The 19,888-nt window shown below is 45.1% G+C and overlaps 1 protein-coding gene across 4 annotated transcripts in view; it reads left to right on the forward strand.

The window, feature by feature from the left end:
- Nucleotides 1-4,861: 4,861 nt before the first annotated feature.
- Nucleotides 4,862-19,888, forward strand: part of SMARCD1 (SWI/SNF related BAF chromatin remodeling complex subunit D1) — a 78,006-nt gene continuing 62,979 nt past the window's right edge. For 2 of the 4 annotated variants that reach the window (XM_069230680.1, XM_069230681.1), the window contains exons 1-2: nt 4,918-5,088; nt 19,664-19,792. Coding sequence is in view for 2 of the 4 variants with exons in the window: in XM_069230679.1 (XP_069086780.1) it covers nt 4,939-5,088 (150 nt within the window). In the remaining 2 variants the exon portion in view is untranslated. Of the gene's footprint in view, nt 5,089-19,663; nt 19,793-19,888 lie in introns of all 4 variants that reach the window. The other 2 variants (XM_069230679.1, XM_069230678.1) reach the window with 2 other exon arrangements.

Raw genomic sequence — 19,888 nt, forward strand, 5'->3', positions numbered from 1 at the left:
TCTTCCTCTTGCCGCAGTGATCATGGATCCCTTCACACCAATAACCTCCCATATCTCAGGTTCAAACGGAGTTATAAACTTTCCTCCTCCTCTCCGACATTTCACCACCACTTGGTCTCCTTCTTGGAACCCTCGATACTTTGCTCGTCGTTGGGCACTCGCCCTCTGATTAGTAGCTCGCCGTCGTTTTTGAGTGGCTTTAACATCCAACACAGGAGGTTTCCATTTAGGACCTGATGGAATACAGTCACGTGGAGATACTTTGAACATCAAAGAGGAGGGAGCACAACCAGTGGTACTATGGGGCGTTTGACGATAAGCACTCAGGAATTGGTATAGACACTGTTCGCTGTCTTCCTTTTTCTCTACTCCAATCCGAAGAGCCCTGTTCAAAGTTCGCATGAACCTTTCCACGTCTCCATTTGCCTGAGGCCAGTAAGGCATTATCTTCCGATGACGAATTGCCAAACCCTCAAGGTATAACCGAAACTCTTGGCCTTGGAATGGGGGACCATTATCCGTTCGAATTTCATCAGGCAAACCAAACAAAGCAAATGTCTTTTGTAGAACTGGCCGCACATTCTCAAACGCCGTCGACGACACCACCTCAACCACCGGGAATTTAGTATAGGAGTCAATCAGAACAGCAGTTAACCTCCCATCTGGAAAACTTCCGAAGTCCATGCTTACTTTAGCCCATGGTTTCAGAGTAGCCGGCTCGGTTACCACTGGACAATTCGGAGGTTCCACTGACGTGATGATACAGGAGTGACACTGTCCTACCATCTCATCAACCTGGCTGTCCATACCTGGGAACCATACCTTGGCACGTAATCTCGCTTTGGTTTTAGCAGCCCCTTGATGTCCTTGATGTGCCAACTCAATCACTCTAGACCAGAGACTTTGTGGAAGTACAATCCTTCTTCCCCTTAGAACCAACCCTTCATTATCAGTAGATAGTTCATCTCGCACTTTCCATATACTTTGCATGGCCACTTTCTGTTCAGGGCGAGACGCATGTGTCTTTTCTAGAAAATATTTCCACTTTTTATGGCTCAACGCGTCTTTGACATGGCCCAATATGATATCTTCCTGTGTGGCACTTACAATCTCTGGTACGAGAAGGGCGTTAGGACACGCCGACTGCACGACCATGCTTACAAAGACTTCCGTACTCTCCTCATCTTGTTCTTGTTGCGCATCCGACACCTGCGGACAAGGGTGGCGAGACAGATAGTCTGCCGGATTGTTCGCACCTGGCCGGTAAACAACAGTGAACCTATAAGGCTGAAGGAGAACGGTCCACCGCTCAATCCTCGGAGTTGCAAGACGCGGGCAACCCGCGAACAACGGAACTAAAGGTTTGTGGTCAGTCACTACTTGAAATTCGTGCCCATACAAGTACAAGTGAAAATGGCGGCATGCCCACCGAATGGCTAGAGCCTCACGCTCAATTTGCGCATACCTGGTTTCAACGGCCGACAACGCCCGGCTGGCATATGCGACCGGGATCCATTCCTGATACCTCTGTTCTTGCAAGAGAACGGCTCCAAGCCCAACGGGGCTCGCATCTACCACTACCTCGGTCTTTCTGCTGGGGTTGAAATAAGCCATAGTTGCCTTGTCTAGCAACGCCTCCTTAATACCCATGAAGGCCTGTTGTGCCTCGGGAGTCCAGTCCCAACAGTGTTGCCCTTTCGTTAGCCGCCGGAGAGGTTCAGACATGGTGGCTAGATGTGGTATAAACCTTCCGCAGTACGTGGCCATCCCTAGGAAACTACGAACCTCCGTGGAATTTTGCGGAACCGCAGCCTGACGGATAGCCTCAGCCTTCCGTGGGTCCACTTGCAGGCCCTCTTTCGAAAATACATATCCGAAGAACTCTACCGAATTTTGGTAAAAGGCACACTTCTTCTTGTGAAGCGTTAGTCCTGCTTCAGACAGCCGTTTCAACGTTGCACGTAGATGACAATGATGCTCCTCTCTCGTCTTGGAGTGTATTAGAATGTCATCACTCAAGTTGATTACTCCTGGTAATCCCGACAAGGTTTCCCTAATCGCATTTTGAAACACCTCCGCCGCAGAGGACACTCCAAAGCTCAGTCTCTTATATCTTCTCAGCCCCACATGTGTCGAAAACGTGGTAATATTCCTGCTTTCCGGGTCTAGCTCTAGCTGATGATACCCCGCATTGAGATCCAGCTTGGAGAACCACTGCGCCCCATTCAGATCTGCAATGATGTCCTCCATGGTGGGCGTTATGTGCCTCTCCCTTCGAATAGCCTTATTTGGCAGGCGCATATCAACACAGAGGCGAATCGCTCCTGGCTGCTTGGGTTTTGGCGCAATCACCAGCGGCGACACCCACGGCGTAGGCCCATCCACCTTCTCTATGACCCCTTGGTCTTCCAACAGCTGCAGCTCTTTCTCAACGACAGGTCTCAGATGAAAGGGTACCCGACGATGTCTTAGTGCCACCGGAGCCACGTTGGGATCTATGTGTAACTTGATGCGTTTTCCTTTTAACCGTCCTAACCCCTCGAATAGCTGCCGAAACTCGTTGAGAAGGCGTTCCACTTGAGTATCATACACTTGTCGTGCAAAAAACACTAGTCCCAACTCTTCTGCCGTGTGACATCCTAGCAAAGTGCCATGATCCCCAGCCACCACATAGAACTTGGTTTCTGTTGATTTGTCCCCACTGCTTACAGCCACCTCCACTGTTCCCTTGAGGGGAAGAGGGTCTCGCCCTCCATAATTGTATATCTTAGTAGCTGTCGGGGTCAGTGGCGGGGCAGGTACTAGTTTGTGGAAGAGAGTTTCATCCATGACATTGACCGACGCTCCTGTGTCAATGAGTACGGAGACAAGCATGCCATTGACGTGAACGTCACTCATGGGCGGCGGTCTCATTTTCCGTGTCTTACCCCCCGTGAAAGATATTACAAATATGTCCTCTTCTTCATCTTCCTCGAAGACCGGGCCACTCGCCGTCGCCTGGTCTCTCACTCCTGTGATGTACACGAGGTGATGCTGTCCTTCCGTCTTTGTCTTTTTTTTTCTTACTGTCTCTTGGTGCAGCTTCTCCCCCTTTACCCCCTTTTCTTGCACTTTTGCCTGTGTGGATGTACTCGTTTTCCCTTTTTTTGTTTAAATTTAGTTTATTGAGTTTTTTTTTTTGTTTTTTTTTTTTTTTTTGACCCCCTAGCCTCGGGGAAGACGCACGTGCAACCCGCGTCGCTTCTTTCCTTTTTTTTTTTGATCCCCTAGCCTCGGGGAAAGACGCGCGTGCAGCACGCGTCGCTTCTTTCTCTTTCGTTTTTTTTTTCCAGGCCCTACGGCCTCGCGGGAGACACGCGGCGCGCCCGGCTGCTCTGCCGCAGCACAGCGGCGCTTAGCAGCCGCGCGCCTGGCTGGGGAAGCACGCGTCTGCTTCAGCTGCTCTCGGGCAGCGAGGGACGCCCGGGGGTGGAGTGCTGGAGCTCCACGTGGTGCTTCTCGAGTGGGGGCGGGGCGCGGGGCGCGGCTCACCGTCTTCGGGCTTCCCGGTCGGGAGACCGGCTACAGTTTCTTCTTCGCCCGCCGCGAGACAGTCTCGTGCCACCAGCCTCCTTCGTGGTTTTTTTTTCTCGGCAACTGGCCCGGCACCAGGATCGCGGCAGCCGACACTGCACCGCACTCCTCCCGGTACGTTGTTTTTTCAGCTTGGCATCGACATTCTCTCTTATATTCTCCTGTCGTGAAGCATTTGCATCCCGCTCGTCACCAATGTAAATTGCCACACCCCGCACAGTAAATTATCACACGGAGACTGTGCTTACTTGCAAACACGCATGGAACTGCGTCACCCGCAGTTCCTTCTTTATTTATACTCTCGTGCTCCGTGCCCCTCCCGGACACGCAGAGCACGTTAGGCACACAGGGAGAGCCCGCGTGGCTCTCCGTTAACTCTTTACACTGATAACATCGCCTTCCAACATACCTCCTAGAAGCCACAACGCGGGCTCATCTGGAAAATGTAAGATATCTACTTTGCTTCCAACAAACCACCATAAACTGTAATTCAGGACTCACACCTGCCCTATTGTGTATGTCAAACTATAACCACCAACAGTGCTGACCTCCTCAATTGCCTCCATTCCTTACCTTCTTCTTCCTTCCTCTTTTCTCGAAGCAGTATCTATATTGTTCTACCAACATAATTATACTTATGTGACGTGAAACGTATATGTTATCTATATCAATATAGCATTTTCTTATGTTAAATTATGTACCCTGTTATGTTAAAAAATTCAACAATTTCCTTTTGAAATAAAAAAGAGAGGTTAGGATTTCCTTGCAAGAAGTAGTTCTGAAGTAGATAGAATATTATGGACTAAGTACAGTGTTTGATGGACCGTATGGTTATTTTGTAGCAATCTGATTTTCCTGTCTCTGTTGGAAAATGTAGTTTTTATAACAGTTTAAGGGATGCACTTGGTAATAACTGCTGAAGAGAATAAAGTGCAACCCTGATAAGTTTTCCCACACCCAGCTGTGATATGTTGCTCTAGTCCTGGTGTTTTGTTTGAATTCAATGACTTATAGTTCTGTTTGTTCCATTTTAAACTGGACTACAAATCACAGTGTTCCAAAATAAAAAACCTTGACTAGACCACACATCACAAACAGACCAGGGAGACTTGAAAGTTATGATGTGAGTTTTTGCTTTCTGCGTAAGAACCCCCCTTGTAAACGTCGTTTTCAGATCACTGCCAACAGATGTTCTGACGTCTATGACGGCGGCGAATTGGAACCAGCGGCAGTAACTCAGCTCTGTTCTATCTGCTTCCGTTTCCTCCTCTATGGTTCTCTCTTCGTTCCTTCCTCTCTGTCGACCTGGACAAGGCGGCCGCGCGTCACTTCCGGTTCCGCTTCATTGTGCTGCTGACCGAGAAGATGGCGGCTCGAGCGGGCTTCCAGGCGGCGCCACCAAGTGGAGGTGGCGCCGCGGCCTTGGGGTCAGGAACCGCTGGGGCCCCAGTGCGCATGGGTCCCGCTCCAGGGCAGGGCATGTACCGCTCCCCCATGCCCGGCGCCGCCTATCCGGTGAGGAGAGGGGCGAAGAGAAGCCTGCACTTGGTGGGAGGGGGCAGGCCATTGGGGAGTCAAATAAAGGTGGCGGTCATTCGAGGATGGTCCTTAAGGTGTAGAGGTTATACATAAGGGGCATCATTTGTGTGTGAATAACGGGGATAATGGCGATGAGTTCAAAAAACATGGAAGTTTACCGGTTTGTACAAAGTAATCACTTTGTTCTCTTGTCGCTCATGAAAGAGCCAAATGATGCCATTGTCACTCATACCCTCAAGATGACACATCTGTCTTAATTTGTAGAAAAGATGTAATTACGTGGAGAGACGGAGAATGTTTAAGAAATTATATATACAGTGGCCAGGGCGGTGTGGGCTGGCAGTTGAAGAGGAGAGCGAGTGTTAGTCTCACAGATATGAATGTGTTTAAATATATGTGTGAGGATTTTGGGACAGTGTGGTCACAGTGGATATGTGTTTGTGTATAAAAGAGGTATGTGTTTGTCTTGGTTGATATTCAGCGGTGGTAATCGTGTTGTGTTCATAAAAAATAGGTATGCGTCATCACCTGTGGGTCACTTACGATACTACCGTGTGTTGCTGCAGGCTTTCAAGGTGTTTAAAGTGTTGATACCGGATTTTTGCGTGTTTTCATTAGTAATTTCTGCAGTGTAACATAATTATTTCAATGTAATATATATGTGTGCCTAGCTGGTATTACATTTCCAAACCCACCCATTCCATGTTTTAAATAGTGCTCAATTAGGTAGTTGTGTCATATACAACAAGCTAAATGTTTGTGATACAGAGCGGACCCGCAAACACACAGGCTTTCCGCTACAGATTAAATTCTAAATGAACCCGAGGACACATTAATGAGCCACAACAAGCCTTCTAGCTGGCATTTGCAATGTGTGGAGGTCATCCTGCCTCACTGCCCCAGCACCTCAACATCCCAGATGTTGCTGTTGAGGTTCTAAGTTACCATGCCATTGGAACCCCATATGTGACTTGAGTACCAGTACCTTTCTACGCCAGACAATTATGGGCACTAGCGAACCTGTTAATTGGCGTCTCGTAACGACGTACTAGAGACTGGATTGGTGAGCAAGGAGGCAGGCAAAAAGGTATTGTGAGGAACTGACCCTTTAATCAAGTGAGGGTGCAAGGGTAAATAGGCAAGCACAAACAAACTCCATAATTATGATTTTCTGGCATCACCAACGTTCTATGCAGTAAGTAACATAAGCCCCAACAGCAGACAACGCCCGTATCCTTATCTGCACCTCCACCCTGCGTTACGGAGATGGCATAAGACAAGGATGTACTGGTAATGAATCTGCTGGTAGCTCATGATCGAGCTAGGGGTAACCTACCCTTTCCCTGTGTCCTTGACAGGTGTATCCAACATTATATTGCAGCTTGTCTCAGACAGCACCCCCTTAGCATGACTATCACCTCCTGCCCCCTTGACATTTCATCAGACATGCATGTAGGCAGCACCGTGGCAGGATACACTAAACAAAGTATGCAAGCTTACAGTTGTTGGTTTTGCTTGTGTGTATATATTGATATGTAGGATTAGGCCTGCCATGGAAGTATACTGCGTGCAAGTATGATGATTAAGTTATCATTTATGTAGCTTTTTGGTCGGTCATGTGGAATGTAGTGTGTTTTATTTGTTTGAGTTTTCCATGTCACAATTGCCTCCACGCGTGCTACTGAAAACTCACCAATGTCTTGTCAACACATCAGTATATAAACCAAGACACAATACACGGATTATATAAAGCAAAATTACACATTTACAAAGCGAGTAAAGAACAATCAAGACCAAATATCATGTCTAATAAGCGCAGATCAGTTAAAAATATAATTGCAGGCAACCAGATATTGTACTATATTCGATAAATTAAAGTTTTTAAAACTGCCAGTGCAAATATAAAATATCAAAATGAGTGCAAGAACATTTGCAGTTCAAGATGCGCATATATATATATATATATATATATATATATATATATATATATATATATATATATATATATATATATATATATATATATATTTATCCTTTGTTGGCAGTAATCAGTGAATCCATACTCTGGATGGCATGCACAGGATTAGTACCAAGCTGAAATTTGAATACCTCTAAACGTTAACTGTTGGCCTGGCAGATGATCCATGTAACACAATATCTCATCATTCGAAGAATTTAAAGTCCGATTAATCGGGTTTCCTTCTAAGTAATCTAATATCTTCTACAGAGCTGTACAACCGAGCATCTCAGTGCTTACACGTGTAAACATCACACGGTTGTATATGTTTATTTTCCTTAACCCTTTTGCTGCCAGCTTCCAACCCCCCCTCCCCCCAGGGCTAAGCTTTTTTTTTGGCTATTCTTGGTAGTTTGCGCTTAGGACCCCATAACTCTTTGTCCACATAAGATATCCGTGCCAAATTGTCCTCCTCTTTTTCCAACCTCATGGGAATATTAAAGGTTCCCCAGGTTTGTGGATCCCCCCTGGATCATATGGTAAAGTATAAATAGTGAAAAAAATAGGTATAAGGGAAACCTATGTATTTCCTTAAAGGGTACAATATATGGAATTTAGAAGCAGTGGTTATTTGCACATCTCTGAAATTGTGGGTACCCATGCTAGCATGTGAATTAGAGGACATTTCTCAAAATGCCTTCTTTCTTACACACTGACTTGCATTTGGAAGGCACAAATGTAGAGAAATACATTTATAATAACTTTTCCTACTAGTCTGTGTGCCCCTAAGACTCCCGATAAAAATGGTACCTCACTTGTGTGGATAGGGCTAGTCCCTGTGACAGGAAAAGCCCCATAACACATGGAAACATCAAATTTGATCATTGAAAACTGACCCTTTTTTGTAATAGGCCTAGCTATGGATTTTTGGCCGTGTTTGTTTTACCCAGAATCCCTTGCACACGTGGTTCCCTGCGGTTTCTGGAAGTTTCCATTACAGAAATGTGAAGAAAATGGTTTTTTAGTCAACCTTTGAGGCTTACAGGGCATTGTGGGTAAGAAAATGGTGTGGGATGCAATCGAAGCACATCATCCTGGGGTCACCCAGATGTCTAGTTTCTGAACTGTCTGGGTCTGGTAGGTTTTTCCAAGTGGCAGCCTACCCAAGCCCAAAAAGTGCAACTTTTCACCATTGCAAGTGGGATGATACTGGGAGTTAGTCAACTCTCCTAGCCCATTTGTGAAAAAACCCCAAAAGAATCAAATGTCCTCTTGCTTGCCATTGGGATGATATGCTTTAGCCTGCAGGGGAGCAGAAAGACTGTTGAGGTTTTAGGGGTGAGGGTGGGGCCTGATGTTAGTCTGGGACAGACTCACCCCATTATTTTATTAGAAAAATATATTACTGGAATACAATGGACTTTCTGCCCCACTGGAGGTGGGCAGGGACAGAAAGTCTGCGTCTCCATTTTTGAGGAGGTGGGGGCATGGCCATTGCCATGCTGAGCAGCCCCACCCGTGCAACAAAACAAAAATAATCCCTGGTGTGTAGTGAGTGGGCTTTTTGCGCCCCACCCACCCCACACCCCCAGAGCAGAAAGACTGTTGCTCCTTTTTTGAGCTGAGCAGCACTCGCCCCTACAATTTGGAAAAAAAAATTCATCTCTGATATCTAATGGGCTTTCTGTCTCCCCACCCAAATTCTGTTGGGGAGGGGGCACAGAAAGACTGTTACCTTTTTTTGGGTGGGGGGGGGAAGGGGTGTGCCCATGCCCATGCTGGGCAGTCCCCGCCCCCAAAATTAAAGAACTCCTTGGTGTCTGGTGGGGTTTCTGCAACACCCCCCCACCCCCCACCTCTTTTCCCTGCGGTCAAGTAGATGGATTTGTGCTTGGGGAATGCCCTCCTGGGGCAATCCCCACCCAAGGAGGGATCCACTAGGGAAAGGTGAGATTCTCCCCTTTCCAGTGATAACTCTCCTGTGTGCTTCAATGCTTTGGGGAAGGGATGTATTTGCACCAACACAGTGAAAGTGAAATGAGCCCATCAGCTCATTCGACTTTCAATGTAGGTACGCCAGCGTGCCTATCATCATTACATTGGGGGGGGGGGGAATCCTCGGGCTGCTATACAGCAGAGGGATTTCCCACCTCATGTGCCAAAGCGGCTTGGAGCTGACCTCGCCACAGGAGCACTGTGGCGCAGGACAGCTCCAAGCCATCCTCCGCATACAACAGGTTGAAATTAGGTTGGGCCATTCTTTCTACTATTAATGTTACATTCAACATGCAAGAGGTATTTTAGTTTTATCCCCACAAGCTAAAGAATGTGTGAATCTTGGTGGGCACCTGCCATAACAAACAGCCCCAGAAATTCTGCATTATATGTTGTTTGTGGTCATCCTTTACTTTTGAAAGACAGTAGTGTTGTAGCAAATAGTCCCTGTAGTAAATTAATTCCTCCCACCTAGCCCATTTTTTATTTTTGCTTTTGACTTTTACTTTGAGTCAATCTCATTAGATGAGTCTTACTCATGGTGAATTCAAGGTAAGTGGAAACTGTGATTTTTGTCAGTTTGCCTTTTAAGCTAAAGCCATAGCTGCACAGCTGGAGTAAGTGGCACTGGGTTGGTTACACATAAAAACATGTGCAGGCTGCATGTGCAAGACTACCATTGTGCACAGCTTGGTAATTGGACACAGGTAGCCTGCAGCAGAAGGTGCTCTGCAAGGAATGTTGCCGATCTGGATTCGTCCTTATAAAATTAGTTTTGTTTCTAGGGCTGAAGTACCGTTTCGTTCCACTAAGACCTGCAGGGCTCAGCAGAGTATCAAACTGGAGTAAAACATGTAAACAAATTTTAATTTTCAGTTCCAGCACACTACATCAACATCCTGTGTGACTTAAGGGTTTATCATATGTCCCTGGCTCAGCTGATTATCAGACTCCAGACTCCTCCCCCCCCCACCCCTTTGAAGTCAGTCTTGGATTTTCCTAGAAAGCTGTGCAGGAGGGGTAGGGCAGCAGTGGAGGGATGATGTGGCATCCTAGGATTTGCCTGTGGTACGTGGCATCTAGACATTTCCACCTGTACTGCTCTTCATCTCCCCAGGGCTAGCCAATATTGAATGGATCCCGGAACCCCTATTCCTAGAGGAGGGCTGTAAGAAGAAAAAACTTGTGGCCTTTTGCATTGCTGCCTCCTTTGTGTGATCGGGGTGGGGGTGCGGGGGTGCTGGCCTCATGCCACCCTGCCTGCCCTGCTTCTCTGTATGGAGAATCTGCATGACTTCCATCATAACCAAGAAAGAGGGCTACTTCAGCCCGGTGTGAGCTCCAAGAACTGTTGCTGGTTCCTGTTTAAAACCGGATGATGGGTGCCACATTGGGGAGCCTGCTGGAATCTGCTCCCAATGAAAAATAACGCCTCCAATAAAATGTCTGTAAGGAGCAGCGCTCCGTATTTCCTCACGGTGGCTAGTTACATTTTGTTTTAATTGTTTTGCTTTTGTGGCACCTCTGAATTGGCAGGGACAACACTAAAGTACAGCACAAATATTGTGGGGGTGCCCGATGTTTCTCTGTCATTGCATGTACCACCCTTATTTTCTGTCATAGATTACTCCTCAACAGAAAACTGCTTTATGCTGCTACATTCAGGGACAGCGTGCCTCATAGCTTGTATGTGAAGTAATATACTTAAGCCCATCTAATATGTCCACATGCCAAATACGTACCCACTCAAATGTAGCTGGCCTCTTCCTTTTACAGGTAAATGGGCAGACTCTTACGCAGAGGCAGTGATTCAAACAGAAGGAATGCCAGCAGCGCAGTTGGTGACTACTCCTAATTGCGCTCCATTCTCTTCCCCTGAATAGCCTCTATTCACTCTGCCTCTTGCCCATTCTCTCAGCTGACATTGCTTCTTTTCCCTGTGCTATCCGCTCCACTTAGCTCAGCATCTACTCAGTTTCTCCCACTCCTCCTTTATGCTACATCAATTCATCTTCCCACACCACTGCTAACCCTTTGCTCGTTCCTCCCACTTAGTCCTTTTTTTGGTCTCTGTTCTCTCCCCCCTGACTAAGCAACCATCACCTCAACCTTCCTTTCCCACTTTGTTACTTCTCTGCTCCTTGTTCCTCCTTCCATTTTCAATCCCTTTCTGTCTGTTCTCTCCCTCTGATGTTGCTTAGCTGCATGCTGATCCCAAACAGTCACGTAGTCTCCATTGTACCCTAGAAAAATGGAGGTGACATACGTGCACAAAGTTTGTGCTGGCACATGAGCATAGCAAGGAAATCAGACATACTGGGTTTGTCAATGTTTGTTTCCATTAATCTTAAGAGCTTTGATACTAGCATACATAATGAAAATATTTAGCATCCTATGCAGAATCTGCCACTGCTCCACCGAGTCATTGAATAACACTCCTGTTATCAGTTACAGCAGATCATGGATTATGATAATGCCGCAAAAGGTTGACTCCACTTTGCTAATCCAAGCAGACAGGATCTAAAGTTGGCCGAGGAGGTTCCTCCCTCCGACGTCAAGGTGATTATCTGTGGGTCATTGGGGTAGGACAGGATTTTAAAGCCATCATGCTCAATCACATCAGAAAGGGGGCGCATATACAGATTAAGTAATGTTGGGCCCAGAACTGAGACCTGTGGCAACCCCTGCTGCAGTGAAATGACCTGAGATGAACATGGCTTTTGGGTCACCTGGAAGGTGCGATTTTGAAGAAAACCTGCCAACCATCTCAGAGCCAGGTCCCCGACACTGTACAGCCAGAGCCTTGAAGAAGGCGGCCATGGGATACGGTGTTGAGGCTGCGCTCGGGACCAGCAGTATCAGCACAGCGGTCTTACCCCAATCAGCAATAAGTCTTGAGTGAGTCGGAGGCAAGCAGCAGTGCAGATTCAGTGGGTCTCGTGCAAAAGATCTTTGTCCTCAGTGTACCTGATCAGTTGCTGTTTACTTTGGAGAAAAACGTATGCAGGAAGATGGGCCTAAAATTTTCAGGATTAGCAGGATCTAGTGTGGGTTTGTTCAAAAGTGGAACAGTAGTGTGTTTCTACTTTGGTGGGGGGGGAGGGGTCTGGTTTGTCGTAAAAGACATGTTAAGCAGCGCACACAGCATGGGTAGAATGGCTTCCATCCCACGCGCCACAATCACAGGTGACGCTGGGTCAACTGGTAAACCAGATTGCACATAGCTCTATTGAGGACAAGGTGTTTATGCTAAGAAGATCGTCCACAGTTAGATGACAAAGACCTTGTTGCTGGACCCAAGGTCTCTCTAGCTTTCTTTGGAAAGATAGCATAAATCTTCGCAATTTTGTCAGAGTAGAACTGGGCAATCCGATTGCAGTTATCTACTGAAGGGGTGGTAGAGTGAGAAACACGCTCCAGGACGGGAAAAAATGTCACTGTAAGAAAAGGCTCCTGTGAAGAATTCTCAGCATGCTCAGTCTTTTGAGCGGAATGCTGGCTGAATGTGAGTCTGATCTGTTTATGGTATACCTTCAGTGCCTTGTGATAATTAATTCGTCTTATCTAGTGTACTGTAGTTCCTGTGCCAGAGACGTTCAAGGCGTTTACAAGACCTCTTTATTAGCAATAGTTCATCACTTATCCATTCCGCTGAAGGCTTGGAACAGGCAGCAGTGCAAGTTCTCATAAGTGTGATACAGCTCGGTGCATCACTAATTATGTTTCTAATTGCGAGTTGGCTAAATTAACATTCTAAGAATAGGACGATTGGCAGTCAGGGCTGCCATAAATGCATGAGAGGTAACCGTAGACCATTTGTGCAATTTGTAACACAGGTCTCCTGATGATGTGGGTAACATGGCAGACATGGTGATCTAGAGAAGTAGAGCAAAGTAGTCCGACCATACCTCCGGCGTGGGGGGAAGCCATGCTTACACAGGGGGAATAGGTGAATATAGGGTCTAAAGTGTGGCCATGTGTATGAGCATGAACCAATTGAGAGAATTGAAGTGTTTCTAAGTCTTCAATAAGGGACTCTAACAAACAACTTGTGGCTTCCTCGATATGCAAATTGAGGTTACAGAGAATTGGGAAATTGCAATAGTGTGGCGCATAAACTGGTAAAATATCCACTAAGGCAGTTAGAAATCAAGAGCTAGGCATGGCAGGCGATAAATCATGAACCCTGCTAAAGTGCAGTTAATGGATAGAGATAATGTAAAGAAGGTCGCCTCACAGCCAGCAATCTCCACTTCTGAGATGGTACATGGGATATGTACTTTGAAAAAATACCACAATAATACCTCCCCTTTGGTTGGTCTGTCTGATCTCATGATTGCATAGTTGTGCGAGATAGCATCGAGTATGTTAGAGGCCGACTGCACTGTTAGCCACGTTTCGACAAGAAAAAGCATGTCAAGCCTGGTGATGGAGCAGCAGTTCAGTAAATATGACTGTGCTGTGTGTGTGGGGTAAGGACCACCTTTACTTCCCTCAAGTGCCTAGATTGTAGGTCTTCAGAAAATGAACCCACACTTACCACAACCGGTTTTTCCCTTGGAAACGTCAATAGAATGCTCCCTGTCTCCCGCGATAGAGGGGGCAAGTTGAAGAATCACCTTGGCAGTGTATCACAGAGTGGCTGGTTCTGAATCCGCAGGGGTCCTGGCCCCAGGGGCTGTGCAGGCATGGATGGGCGCAGACGGGATTGCTTCTGGCGCGCCCACTGCAAGTGTCTGTGCAGCTGTGTTGAAGTAGCCTGCCTACAAGAGGGTGTGGCAGACACCGAGATCAAGAAGGGCCAAATAAAAACACACTGGAGCCCAGCAACTTCGTTCGCTTCTACCTTGCAGGCTACCCTCCCAGATAGTGATACTGGGAAAGAAACAGTGAAATAAAAAAAAAAAGTAACAGTGCCAAAAGAAAATATAAACTGAATTAAAACCGGCAGACCGACCTAAGATGTCCACTGACCCGTACAGGAACCAGGCTACTCCCCACACCTAGTGTGCTGCAAGTAAAAGACAGCAGGGCGAACAAGACCCACTCGAGGTAACTTGTCAGAAGGAGGGCATATCAGCGCTCTTTGTGGTGAAGTAGAAGCACCATAGGTTTTTTCAAAGATCTTATATTTCTGAAGCATTGATCTATTGCTTTTTTTTTTCTTTTTTTTTTAATTGCGACCAACATAAGAATAGCAAATGTCTAGATTTTGCGTACATATTAATAGTTCTCTTTGGCTTACTTCTAAGTAATCATTTTGTGGAAAGTTGTGGAATGCACAAAAAAAGGTGATTTGTATAGGAGTGCACAACTTGTTCAAGTGGGAAGGAGCGTGATGCTGTTTTTGTGCTCTGTAGGAATTTGGACATATACTCTCAGTGAACCAAAGAGATGCTTATTTGGAGATATTACCACCTAAAATTGAAAAGCTTTAAATCGGAGTGATGAAAGGAGGACACCAAGTGGGAGATTGTGTGGTGAGGTTGAAAGATCACAGATTGAAGAAGGGGCTATAGTACAGCCCCAGCCAGCCTTTTCTGCCTTTGAACGTTTGGCATACAATGTTTATGTGAAATATGGAGTCTGAGAGCTGCAAGCCCTTCGGTAGGCCTGATTAAGGTAAAACTGTCTGTTCCTGTTAGTGGCATGGTTTTTGTACTGTGACAAGCCAAATTGATTTGTCAAAATATTTTTGTGAAATACATGCTAATGATGCAGTTATGGCTTTGCTTTTTCATTATGGGGTCTCACCTGCAACAGCGCATGCGCTCTCACTTGCAAGAGATTTTGTATACAACATGGGGCTTGCAGCCCGCCCATTACTTAGCGTTCACTGGCTTCACGGTTACTTTTATTTGCTGATTTCTGATTGGCCAGCGCATGCTCTTCTTTCGGCTGGAGCATGGACCAAGTACTGATTGCATCAGCTGGATTGCTGTCCTTCCATTGAGAGCGCTATGATTAAGGTATTGGTTATATTTTTTTCTTCTTCCCTTTTGTCTTCAATGAACCTTTTGCCATTTGCAGCTGTTTTAGTATGCCACACACACTTCAAAAAAGCCCTGCTCTCTTTTTGAAATGGATGTTTGGGACCAGAAGTGTCCTATTCTTCTATTGTGACAACAGATGTTATCTGCTTTCAAATGTATTTTCACTAACATATACATTGGCACAATTGCTTTCTTTCGGATAGGATTTTTTTCCCCTCCAAATGCCCTCATTTTTTCTCCTTTTCACACATGGAGAGATTAACTGATTTCCTCAGTCACAGTGTGTTGTACCAAGACCTAAGAAGCATTGGCAAAGCAAATTGGTCTTTTGCCTTTGAGACTACTGTCTCTGCCATTGCCTTTTGTTCCTGCTGTACAACATAGATATTCCTGACTTTGCCATTTATTTGTAGCAATGCTGCATAGCAGTATGCCTAAAAATAATATTAAAGGGCTATGATGCGTCAGCCGCTAATGCAGTTAAAGGGGAAGTGGCATTAGTCTTGGCAGCATGATAGCACTTTTTAAAATTAGTTTTAGCCACACTAGAAAGCATCTGCTCTGGTATAGAGCATGGCTAGAAATCTTTGCTAAAGCCATCGATTCAGATAGGTGAGACATATCAGCTTTGCCAGAGCTTGTTTTTTCTTCAGCACGGTTGGATGGAATAGATTGTCGGTCAGAACATGTTGATTTTTAATCTCCAGTGTTACACTGATTCGTTGCTATGAACCAAAGATACAATGGTATATTTTTGGTTTTGCATTGTACTGGTTTGTCATCTGAGAACGAAAGTCCTGAGTGCATGGTATGAGCTTTGTAGACAGGACATGGACATAAAAAAGGAAAATAAGATGTGCTTTGCCATGGATCTTTAGGGTAGTTTGTTGGTTTTGATTCTGGTGCTGTGATGGTACAGGTGAAGGAGTAGTACAAAACAATAGAAGGTTTTGTGATCAAAGTGCATATCATTGGGATTGCAGCTATGGTTAAATGCTGGAGGAGAATGCAATGGTGGGGGTTCGGCAGTGTATTTTTAGGTCTCGTTGCTGACAGCACATGCGTTGTCTGCTGGGAAGGGTATTGTTTACTATAAGGAGCATTCAACCCACCCATTACTTTCAATTCGTTACCTTCATTATCACTCGTATTTGCTAGCTCCTAATTGGCCAGCACTTGCTGGTGTCACTTTCTGTTATTTTGTGTGGAGCATGGACGAATGACTGATTTAGTTTAATTAGGTCCATCAGCTGCTCATACTGTGCCTCAGGCGCTGTTTACGTTTTTGTTGCTTAATCTCTACCTCCCCCAAACACCTCTGTCTCCTTGCTCAGCTTGTTGCTTTATCACCACCACCCCTATCGTCGTTCGTGTTGCATTACCCCTTTCACCCACCTGACACCTCCACGTCCCCGTTGCAAGTATGTGGTGAAGGTTATGTTTAGTTTTTTGCTTTTTTTCGCCTAAACATTAACAGACTATTTCTCAACAGTCACCATTGTGTCTTAGTATTTATTGATGCGCGTCTTGCATCTCGCAAACGCGGGGTCAATTGGTTAAAAATAAATTCAGCTGTTGTTGAAAAAGCATCATGCACCGAGAACCACGGAGTGTTTCTGATGCCTGCCTCTAAATACCAGATTTTGCCTCGGTCTGTGTGTGGAAACACAGCCGGGCACCTCCACGCTACCTCATGCTGCGGCCCGGAGAAAACTTGAGAGGGAAGCCAAACAACTGACTGATATACATCTGTGTTTGCATCTTCAGTGGCTTCCAAAAACACAAGAAGAAAATGGGTCAGAGAAGCACGCGAGTCTGTGATGTTGAGAGAGGAGTGCAACGAGCAACTACGCTCCTGTCATGCAATTAGGAGTTGGCTGACAGTGTTAAATAGTTTTTCATTATGGTTCAGGGACATTATTTTGTCGTCGTCCCCCCCCCCCCCCCCCCCCCCCCCTCCCTCTTCTCTTACCCCTGCCCTTCTTTCTTCCCAGTACTTTTTTGCTAACTCTAAAAATGTGTATTCTTTTCTCGTGTCACCTTTTCACTTGCATATTATCACCGTTGGTCACAGAGTACTGCAGTTGTCCCCAGAGGTGCTGTTGGCGTGCATTCGTCCAAAGGAACGTTTTACCCTTGTAATGCTAGCAGGAGTTATTGCTGTTATTTAGAAAGGGCTTTACCTTTAACGTTGTAAGCTGATAATAACAGCTCGCAGTGTAAGTACCTCTTGTGGTGTATTTAAAGGGTTGTTGCAAGGTCTGTGCAGCTAGGTTAACTATATTATGCAAGGCAAATTATGCAGCAGGATGCAGCACACGTACGGTGGCAGTAATATTCTGCTACTTTGTCATTTAACCCTATTATACTGTCTAGGGCGAACGTTTTACCTCAGTAGCACCATTGCTAAGTGCCTGCCAATGAACAGCACCACGTGCTGAGATTTTTTTTCACTCAATTTTGATCCCTTTGAGCTAGGAATAATTTTTGTTTTAAATCCACAAACTATGCAGCAAAATGTGGACTGTGCGGCAAGTGTGATAGCACCGTGGGTATGTAGAAAATATACCAGCTGCTAAATCGCATAATTCTAGCGGCCCTGGTTATTTGAAATTTTATAAATGTTACAATACAATGCATCATTGCAACCTAAACTTTCTCCAGACAGGAGGAGAGAAGCTGACTTTTCTTTTCGAGGCACTTCCATACTTCAAATAATCTTATCCTGACCCCAAAGGGAAGACCCTTTCAGTGACATGGCTGTTGTATAAAGTGAAGACCTCCTTCGTAGGAATAATATTGTGCGAGGACAACTGTTCTCTTCAGCCTCCAGATATTCTTGAAGATTTATTTTTTCACAAATGGTTACTAAATGAGCACATACGATCAAGGACACAATATATGACTACCACTATTGGAAATGTATGTGAATACCCAAACTCATACATTGTACATAGGAGTAAATGTGCCTAATATTTGTTATTAGGGCCCTCAACTATATTGCTGCCTCTCGTTTGCAGAGACAAACTTAGTGTTTCTGCTGAATGTTACAAAAGATATAACAGATTGGTTTTCCTTCTTGGTTTTTTTGAATGACCTCTGGGAAATTACAATTAGGACACTTGGGGATTGACTTATTCCCAGTATCTTTTCATGGTGCTGATAGCACGGATCATCCGTAGCTGCAGCTGCCAGTGAAATATAGTCCTGTTAATTAGGGGATCCAGAGAATTCAGGGTTTGGTAAATATCCTTTTTCTCATACTTGTAAAGGACATTGCTCCATTTGTGTGAACAATTCTAACCATCTTCAGAGACATATTATTATTAAGTTATGGAATATTACCAGTTAAAGGATAGAATGAGCGATGTTTGTTTTGAAGTCTAAGCAATGCTCCGTGGCTTCACACTCCATAGACCTGCATTGATTTATTTAAAAAAAGAAAAAGCGTGGTTGTTACCCTACAATCTTATGCTTGCTAGATATATTGTTTTCGACAAGGGGCTTGGAGCCCACCAAATGCTTACCATTTGTGGGCTTCATTGTCCCTTTTATTTGCTGCCTTCTAATTCGGCAGTGCTTGACAGCTTAGTCTTCCTTCCTCTGAAGCATGGATCAAGTGCTGAATGCGTCATCTTCATTGCAGTACTTCGATACTGGTGTTGTGATAGAGGTACTGTTTTATTACTGTATAGCTAGCTTTTTCCTTGTTGCCTCTTCCCTCCTGGCCTACTCCCAACCCTATCCTTTCTTTCTCCAAGTTGCATTTTTTTTTTTTTTTTTTTTTTTTTTTTGGTTTTCTGTGTCCCCTCTTCCCACCCTGCCCCCCCTCCCCAATCCACCCATTGTCTGTGTTGCCTCTTCCCTTCACCCCCACCTTCCCATTGACAGCCAGTGCTGACTGTGTCCTTGTGCTTTTTTTTTTTTGTCTCCTGTTCTCACGTCATAGCACTTTTTTATATTTAACTTTTAGCCATGCTGCACAGCAGCCGCGCTGCTTTCCAACTTGGATAAAATACATTGGCACAGCCTATAGCTCTCAAATAGGCGAGACCTATTGGATGTGCCAATGCTGCTTGTATCCGGGATAGAAGTGTACGTATATAGGTGCATTTTTGGGACTAGTTATATAGAGGTGAGACAAGACTCTTACCCACTTGGTATTGCCTTACCTGTATATGGAAAGGAAGGGTGGAGCACAAAAGGTGTGTAAAGGATATGATATGTAGAGAGTAAAGCTTTTTTGAGTGATTAGAGGGTCTACTTGATTTTGGGCGAGTTGGGGGTACACTAGCATTCCTGAGCCGTTCAAGTAAACTGTTTGTCAAAGACGTTGATCTCACAGTGTTTGAGGAATGCTTTGGTTTTCTTTCACCATGCAGTTATTCAGTTATTTCCCACTTATTTCTCTAGCATTCAGTTCTATTACACTCTGGTTAGATAACCATATCACTTCATTTGCCCACTTTACCAGGGGCTGAACAGTCAAGGCTTATTGTAGAAAGTGGTACTGAGTTAGAAACTGACACAAGTAATTGTACTCACATTTGATGTGAAGTCAAAACCATATATTTTGAGAAAAATATCTTTTTTTTTTTACATGCAGGAAATTGTGGAAGGCAGAGGAGAGGAAGTGTTTGAGAGGGAAGAGCCTTGATTATGCCTTGCCTATCACCAAACCATGTTTACTTTGGCTGGAACATTGCGAGGTGGTTTTTGAAAGCCAATGGTATAGGTAAAGAGTTTGAAAAGCTTATTTGTACCGTAGCATTTAAAGCACTGTTGACCAAGCGGTTTTAAATTTAGATCCTTGTTTGACTGACAGCCAAGT

This window comes from Pleurodeles waltl, chromosome 4_2 (assembly GCF_031143425.1).
Source record: "Pleurodeles waltl isolate 20211129_DDA chromosome 4_2, aPleWal1.hap1.20221129, whole genome shotgun sequence".
Taxonomy (NCBI): domain Eukaryota; kingdom Metazoa; phylum Chordata; class Amphibia; order Caudata; family Salamandridae; genus Pleurodeles; species Pleurodeles waltl.